This window comes from Urocitellus parryii, chromosome 10 (genome assembly GCF_045843805.1).
Source record: "Urocitellus parryii isolate mUroPar1 chromosome 10, mUroPar1.hap1, whole genome shotgun sequence".
Lineage (NCBI taxonomy): Eukaryota > Metazoa > Chordata > Mammalia > Rodentia > Sciuridae > Urocitellus > Urocitellus parryii.
Genome location: NC_135540.1, coordinates 46964572 through 46972943, shown reverse-complemented (window position 1 = coordinate 46972943; position 8372 = coordinate 46964572). Strand labels below are relative to the sequence as shown.

The following is an 8372-nucleotide window of genomic DNA, read 5'->3' as shown; positions in this document are numbered from 1 at the left end:
GATGCAGCATCAAGGCACCATCTCAGAAGCAAAGAGTAACCCTCATCCAGACAACTGAGTGTTCTGATTCTCCATAACTGTGAGAAATAAATTTCTGCTCTTTATAATTCCCAGCCTCAGGCATTTTGCTACAGTAGCACAGAATGGATTAAGAAACCATGAGTCCTGTTCAAACTTTCTGATACTGAGGGAGATGGAAAAGTGGATGTAGGATAATAACTAGAAATCTCTGTCATAACTACCTTCTAACTGCTACTACTTTATAACAACTTGATATTCCAAACTCTCTTCTTAGTCTAGTTAAACATGAACTCTTCAAAACACTCCAGTCTACAATTGTCTGTCTTTTAAATTAAAGGTACTGTCAATTTGGCAGCTAATCTGATACTCACTTTATAATAGCTCATTAATGTGGTCTTAATGAGTAAAGCCTTGTTTTACTAATTGTCTAAGCTAGACTGAGGGAAGGACTTAAGACCTTCATATCTTGTTTCCTAATTGCTATTGCTCGGCACACTCTCTGGCAAGAACAACTGAATGAATATGCTCTATTTTACTTAATAGACTGATAGAACCAATAATTATTAGGGAGTGATTACATTATTAGGGAGTGATTATATATAATGTGTTATAGTGTCTGGTATTATATTCTGTCTTGGTTATATACAGCAAAAGACAAAAGAAGACAATATGATAATAAAAATGTTAAATGTTGTGTCAGTCAATTTTCATCACTGTGCCCCAAATACCTAACGAGAACAACTTATAGGAGAAAAAGTTTATTTTGGGTTCACGGTTTCAGAGCTTCAGTCTATGTTCAGTTGACTCTATTGCTCTGGCCTAAGGCAGAAAGTCACAGTAGAAGGCATGGAAAAGGAAAACTGCTCAGCTCATAGCAACTGGGAAGTAGAAAGAAAGTGAAGAGCCAGGAACAAGACATGATCCCTAAGTGTACCCTTCCTTCAGCTATGCCACACTTGCATACAGTTACCACCATACAGTCTATTTGAATTATTAATCCATCAAATGGATTAAGCCCCTAATGAGGTTTCACACAGCTCTCATGATCTAATCATTTCACCTCTGAACATTTCTGCATTAGGGATCATGCTTTTGAAACATGGGCTTTTCAAGGAACATTTCTAGATCCAAACTGTAACAAATTTCTATAACAATTTGATTGTTAGAAATGTGGTGAGGATATCACTATGCATGTCGATTTGCATGTTAGCTGGACAGATAAGTCTTACAAAATACAGATACAGTCAAGTAAGATCATATTTGGGAAAACAATATCAATTTATAGACTTACTTCACCAATTCCCCAAATCCTAAAGATCAATATTGATATCTATCAACAATAGATGATGAAAGAATAATATGAGAAGGTAATACTCTTGAAATTTTTTTTCTTCCTGTGGTGCTGGGGATTGAACCCAGGGCCTTGTGCATGTGAGGCAAACACTCTACCAACTGAACTATGTCCTCAGCCCAACACCCTTGAATTTTGATGTCAAAACATTATATTTCCAAAAATTCTGAGGACTTTTAGATGTGGAAAAAGTTAGTGCTGTAATAAAAGAGGTATTAGGTCACACAATCTTTGAATTACTTTTCCTGAATGGCAGTGGGTCTGGGATAAGTAGAGTCTGTTGATCCTTTTTGTACTCTATGTCTAGCATTTTGGAATTGCCAAGTGTGTGTCATCTGTGGTCGAGGAGGTGCAGATGGAATTCAAACACATGGACTTGGTTTTAGCACAATTAAATTCAGAGACTTATCTTACTGTCATATTTGTGTGAAGAATTCATGGAGAAATATGAATGACTTTTGTGTCACACATTAATACATCACGCTTTGTATTCTCCTCACTTCATGAAATTCTTAAACAATTTTATAAGGTTAGTTTATCCAATCAATGAAAAAACTGTGGCTCAGAGTTGAAATTATTCCAGGGCATATAGCTAGTGAGTAGCTGCCCAGACTTAATCCCAATTCTTTTATTCTTGGTTAATATTTTGTATTATATCACACTGGAGCTCATTTTCTGAATGAATCCTCAAAAGCACATTTTTAGTGAATGTTCTAAGTGAAAATAAGGGTTTTTTTGGGAAGGGGGTACTGAGATTGTACCAAGGAGTGCTCTACTCCTAAGGTACATTCCCAGTCTTTAAAAAAAATTTTTTTTTGAAACAGTCTTATTGAATTGCTGAGGCTGGCCTTAAACTTGTGATCTTCCTGCCTCAGCCTCCCAATGGCTGAGAACTTAGGCCTGTACTGTGGCATTCAGCAAGAATCAAGATTCTAAGTTGATTTTAATGAAGAATGCTATAGCTATGTAAATATAACTAAAATCCTTTTACGTAACTGGGAAATCTGTTCCTATTTACTTAAAAAGAGGTATTTAATGCAAGACATAGTTGAAAAATTAAAAATTCCCCAGTTGAGAATTTCCAATTCTCTACAGAAAATGTCATGAACAATAGTAGTTAACAAATATGTTTGAGAGAAAGTTTGGATGTTAGGAAAAGGCTGTTAAAGATAATAATAGTGGGGGCATCTACTTCATATTAGTTTTTCATTTCTCATGACAGAAGAAAATTCATTAAGTAGTTAATTTGATATGGCATTGAACAAATAGAATTACATAGTTTTGGTATATTATACATATATTATTATGTATACATTTATTACTATAAATACATGTATTATTACAAATACATGTATTATTATGAATACAAGTAGAGAGAAGGTAAGCCAAGAATATTAACATTTTTGCATTATACCTTTTCCAGGGCAGGAAAGGAAATAGGAAATTATTATACAACTGCTCTGAAAAGTGGGGAAACAGATATTGTCTTGTTATCTCAAGGACAAAGAAATTTATTGGGTATATTAAACCAATTTTGGATTTTTGGATGTTGAGTGATTTGGTTTTGTATATTTTGGATAGGTTTCAGGTTTGCTACTTTCAATCAGTGGAAGCAAATATACTAGTCAGGGAAAAAAGATTTAGGAATAAAAGATACTTTATTTCATCTCTCTCTGGAATCCAATGTAGAACAGAATAGTAGTTATTTATCAAGTACTTACTATGTGCCAACTACATGCTACTCATACATTGTATACCTTCTCTCTAATCTTTCAACAACTATGTGGAAAATAGGTCATACTATACCTATTTCAAAAGAGGACTTGAGTGCTGGGATTGTGGCTCAGTGGATTGAGCGCTTGCCTGGCAAGTGTGGGGCCCTGGATTCAATCCTCAGTACCACATAAATAAATAAAATAAAGGTATCATGTCCAACTTCAACTAAAAAAATAAATATTAAAAAAAAAAAAGAGGTCTTGAGCCAGGCACAGTGGCACACACCTGTAATCCCCACAGCTTGGGAAGCCTAGGAAGGAGGATCACAAGTTCAAAGCCGGCCTCAGCAGCTTATCAGGGCCTTAAGCAACACCGTGAGACACTTGTCTCAAAAAAAGGGGCTGGGGATATGGTTAAGTGGTTAAGTGCCCTTGGGTTCAATCCCTGGTGTGTGTGTGGGTGTGTGCAGGGGCACACACCCACACACCCACAGTGGGGGCGGGAGTGGCAGGAGGAATTGAATCTCCAAAAGGTTAATAACTAAGATGAAGCAGGAGAAGCTAGAGGCACAATTCATGACTACCTGCACCTGAATTCAGCTTCTCAACAACTATTCAGTGAGGCCACAGTGAATTCCTTTAGTTAGGCTTCAAAGAAAAGAGCTCATAAATAATTGTTTAAATTGGAGAAGATACTAACTTTGGTTAGAGAGCTATACATCATGAAGCCTCAATGGAGCCAAGGTTAACTATTACATCACGTTTCACAGCTTTCTATTGCCATTACATTCTTGCTAGTGATGACATCATAATAATTCCTTAGTTCCACGGAGAAGAATCGCTAAATCTTATTATAAAAATTACTGGGAACCTCTTCTCTAGAATTTATCTCCCAGATATGGGGAGATTCTTTGATAAAATTAAATTTCAAATTAAAACCGAATCTAAAGTACTTCAGAGTTCCTTTCAAAATTTTCTCCACGTTGAAAGTATTTGATTATATTAAAAGTGTAATGCACTATTAAGCACAATAAATACGAAAACTATAGATCATTACTGTCCCCAAGCAGCTTGAAATATATGCAGGTGTTATTAATCTATTAGTTGGCCCTGTAGCAGGCATTATGATAGCACTGTGAGTACAGTACTATTTTTTAAGCCCACCATTTGTAATTGATTACATGGACCATCTGTAACTGCTTGTGAATCATGTTAGTTACCCCACTGACATTTACCGAACATTTGTCATGTAGCAAAATGTTTAGTGTAGAAAAGTTGACACATAATAGCTTTGAGGTTTCACTAAATCAACTTTAGACACTACATTATTGATATAACCCGTGGATGTGTAGTCTCCAGAAAAACAAGGTTCATGATTTGATTAAAGGAAAAACAAAATACCGCCTCACCCCAAGCTTCCTGTGGGTAGACACAATGATCTTTTGTGACCGGCGAGGTGACTTGGCTCCACCATTTGTTCCTGCGGAACTATTTGTAAGGAAAGAAAGGGTGAAAGATTCAGCAGAAAATGAAGTGCAGTCGGTGGCAGGGGACTCGCCTGTGTGTGGCGGGGGCACCCGGAATCTCTTTCAAGGTTGTGGTTCGCTGGGTCAGGGCAGACCTGAGCTCTTCTACTGAACATGTCTGTGCCACCTGTCAGACAGGAGGAGCCTCCGGGAATTGAGACTGGACAGGGGAGCAGCATGCCTGGAGCTCCGGGTCTCGCAAGAAGAATGCGGGGAAGCAGATCTTTGCTGGCTAGGAGCTCGGGGTTAAGAGTTGAAGAGGGTGGGCTAGACCCTGAGGCAACTTCACGTGGTCACCAGAACTCCTCTAGAGGACCAGGGCCGGGGCAGGAGACGCTACCGCGTGCTCCTCCCCTGAGCCTTTCAGCTCCTCCTTTCAGACACGTGACAGCAACCGGCTGATCTCCGCGCTCACCGAGCCTAGATCGCTCTGTTTCTTTCCTCCCGCCGCTGTGCCCTTCTTCTCCCCAAGTCTCATCCCTCCGCCCTCCCCCACCTCCTCCCCATGCCCCAATCATGGCTCGAGTTTTGAAGCACCCGCCCCTCCGCCCTTTTCTTCGCTTTCTCATTGGCTGAGGCCTCAAGGACGCGTCCCGAGGGCGGGTGGCAGCCATTGGTGGGATGAGCAATCCGAGTTCCCGGATGAGGGAACATTCTGCAGTATAAAGGGAGCGGGGAAGGCGGGAGACAGCGCAGTTTGAATCGCGGTGCGACGAAGGAGTAGGTGGTGGGATCTCGCTGTGTGTCTGACTAGCCTTTTCTCGCCTTTTCTCTGCCTTGCTTGTCTGAGCTTCAGCAGAATTTGAGATGGTAAACTTCGAAGAGACGCTCGATGACTCCGCGGCTTTTTGACGGCGGGAGGAAAAACCCGTTACGGGGATGGGAATGAAGTGGCGACGGTTGGGAACGCGCGGAGACAGGATTTGGATGTGCGGGGGGAGGTGTTTTGTCGGCTGCAAGCGGAGCAGCCCCCGATCTCGCGGCGGGCGGCGACGGTTGGGGTTGGGTGGCGCGCGCAGCGCCGCTGGGGGCCAGCGGGCGGAGGCGCGCGGCCGCGGCGGGCGCGCGGCGGGGGGCAGCGGGCGGGGTCGCCGTTGCAGTGCGCGGCGGGCCAGAGACCCCGGCGGGGCGCGGGGACGCGCTCGCGCCCGGGACGCGCGATGGGGGAGGGGCGCACCGCCCTGGTAATTCTATATTCTCCGTTCCTCCTCCGCTCGCGGGCGTCTGCGCGCTGCAGGCTGGTGGTAAGGCTGGGAAGGACTCCGGAAAGGCCAAGACAAAGGCGGTTTCCCGCTCGCAGAGAGCCGGCTTGCAGGTCAGTAGTTGTTTGTGCAGTGTGACTGCCATGGCTTTTTCTTTACACCTCCTTTCTTGTTTATCATTGCTCTGGATGGGCGTTTCATCTTTGCGTGGGTGATGGGGTGTCGCGACTTAAGCTTTCGGATACGATAAATATGGGGGGGCATCGATCACGTGTGTAGGTGCCAGGACGCGTTGCTGCACCAGTGTCCGTGCCCCTTGCTTTGGCGCGCGTGTAATTTGCCCGTATTTGACTCATTATCTTTATGCATTTGTTTGTGTGCTTAAAATTAAGTTCCCTGTGGGCCGTATTCATCGACACCTGAAATCTAGGACAACCAGCCATGGACGTGTGGGCGCGACTGCTGCTGTGTATAGCGCAGCCATCCTGGAGTACCTCACCGCAGAGGTAAATGGGTGTACGCCTGTAATCTGGAAAAGGTTTAGGGGGCGGGGGAAAGCAGCGTGAGGGAAGGAGGAAAGTGATGCAAGAAAACTCCCAGGCCCTAAGCGCGGCGAGAAACCAAAGGGAACGCTAGAGGGAGCTGGTGCTAAATAAGGATCCTACTGAGCTTGAGTTTGCTGCTCTTGGAAATATAATTGCGTGCCCTTAGCTTTTGCATATCTTGCCATTCAGGCTATTTGGGGGAGGCTTCGAAAATTTGGTAGATTTCCACTCGTTAAAATTTTGACTGCTTTATGGATCTTGGCTGAGGAAAGTTGGAAGATTGATTAGATTCTGCCTTCTAGGTACTTGAATTGGCAGGAAATGCATCAAAAGACTTAAAGGTAAAGCGTATCACCCCTCGTCACTTGCAACTTGCTATTCGTGGAGATGAAGAATTGGACTCTCTCATCAAGGCTACAATTGCTGGTGGTGGTATGTAATTCAAATTTTTAAGTAAACTTAGAGAAGGAGAGAATTTTTAGTTTTAATACTGGATTGTAGTCTGGAAGAGGATGTTAAGTATATTTTTATTGATGCAGTATGGTTTGAGTTTTTTTGTATAACTCAATATTTGAACTTTTAAGTTTTTAAAGACTACCAATTGAGCAGTCAACTGCCTTGGTTTCAAATACTATCATTTAAAAAATATACTGAAAGAAGAATTAATCCATGTCACTCTCCTAGGTGTCATCCCTCATATCCACAAATCTCTGATTGGGAAGAAAGGACAACAGAAGACTGTTTAAAGGATGCCTGGATTCCTTATTATCTCAGGACTCTAATACTCTTAACAGCTGTCCAGTGTTGGTGATTCCAGTGGACTGTATCTCTGTGAAAAAAAACACAATTTTGCCTTTTTGTAATTCTATTTGAGCAAGTTGGAAGTTTAATTAGCTTTCCAACCAACCAAATTTCTGCATTCGAGTCTTAACCATATTTAAGTGTTACTGTGGCTTCAAAGAAGCTATTGATTCTGAAGTAGTGGGTTTTGATTGAGTTGACTGTTTTTAAAAAACTGTTTGGATTTTAATTGTGATGCAGAAGTTATAGTAACAAACATTTGGTTTTGTACAGACATTATTTCCACTCTGGTGGATAAGTTCAATAAAGGTCATATCCCAAACTAGTTGTTCTAAAATTGTTTGATTGTAATAGAAATGATTCTTTGGAACATCTCATCCAGCAATAATCAAGCACATTTTTTTCCTTTAGGAATTAAACACTCTCTAGATCACCAAAGTCAGGTAACCAACTGTATTATTATTTTTTTTTTAATATTATATAATGAGCTCTTAAAAGATTTTAGAAGTTTGGCAGGAACTGGAGAGGGATAATTGCTCTTTCTTGCACTGTTTGCCTTGCCTGTGCTTGTCAGTATGTGACAGCACTACATCATTGCACTGTTAACTGATGGACTTGGGTAGGTGGGGAAGTTATCTGCATAGCTACTTCCACATTAAGAACTTTTCAGTTTAGGATAGGTAGAATTACTGCTTTCTGGGTGCCAGGCACTGTTTTGAAGTCTGAAAGTTAATCAGTAATAACTTTGGGAATATACTCGTTTTTATTTTTTTATAGATAATGAGGATTCCTTTGTAAGTAGTAAGGATAGTAGTTGATGCTGCTAACAATAGCTCGACCCACTCAACATGTAAAAATTATGGTTGGGTTGCAGTGGATCTTTAACGTTTTGATACAAGTTCTGAAAAAAAAAAAATTTTAACTTTAAATATGGACATTGCCAAACATTCTAAGTGGTCCTTTTCCCATCACTGAGATCAACAGGGCATGGTACTTCCTAGAGGTAATGTTATAAAAATGGAAAAGGAAGTATTAATAGGTGAAAGAGCTGGTCCTTTTTATCTTGGCCTAGGATTACCGCTGCTTGGATCTGCTTTCACCAGAATAATTGCAAATTCCAGATTAAATTTGTATCTTTTGGAGAACTACAGATACAGTCTGGAATGAGGCAGTAAAGCAAGCCCCAGGGTTAGGGTCCAACGAAGCTCTGA

At 41.4% G+C, this 8372-nt stretch overlaps 1 protein-coding gene across 1 annotated transcript; it reads left to right on the top strand.

The window, feature by feature from the left end:
* The first annotated feature begins 5278 nt into the window (after window positions 1–5278).
* Window positions 5279–7486, top strand: H2az1 (H2A.Z variant histone 1). The gene is made up of 5 exons (XM_026398112.2): window positions 5279–5423; window positions 5851–5928; window positions 6208–6321; window positions 6663–6792; window positions 7045–7486. The coding sequence occupies exons 1-5, from the start codon at window positions 5421–5423 to the stop codon at window positions 7104–7106; spliced, it is 387 nt and encodes a 128-aa protein (XP_026253897.1). The 5' UTR covers window positions 5279–5420; the 3' UTR covers window positions 7107–7486.
* The last annotated feature ends 886 nt before the right edge of the window (window positions 7487–8372 follow it).

Coding starts and splice junctions, on each gene's coding strand:
- H2az1 (XM_026398112.2), top strand. Junction 5,929..6,207: donor CGCAGAGAGCCGGCTTGCAG/GTCAGTAGTTGT, acceptor CTTAAAATTAAG/TTCCCTGTGGGCCGTATTCA. Junction 6,793..7,044: donor GGCTACAATTGCTGGTGGTG/GTATGTAATTCA, acceptor TCACTCTCCTAG/GTGTCATCCCTCATATCCAC.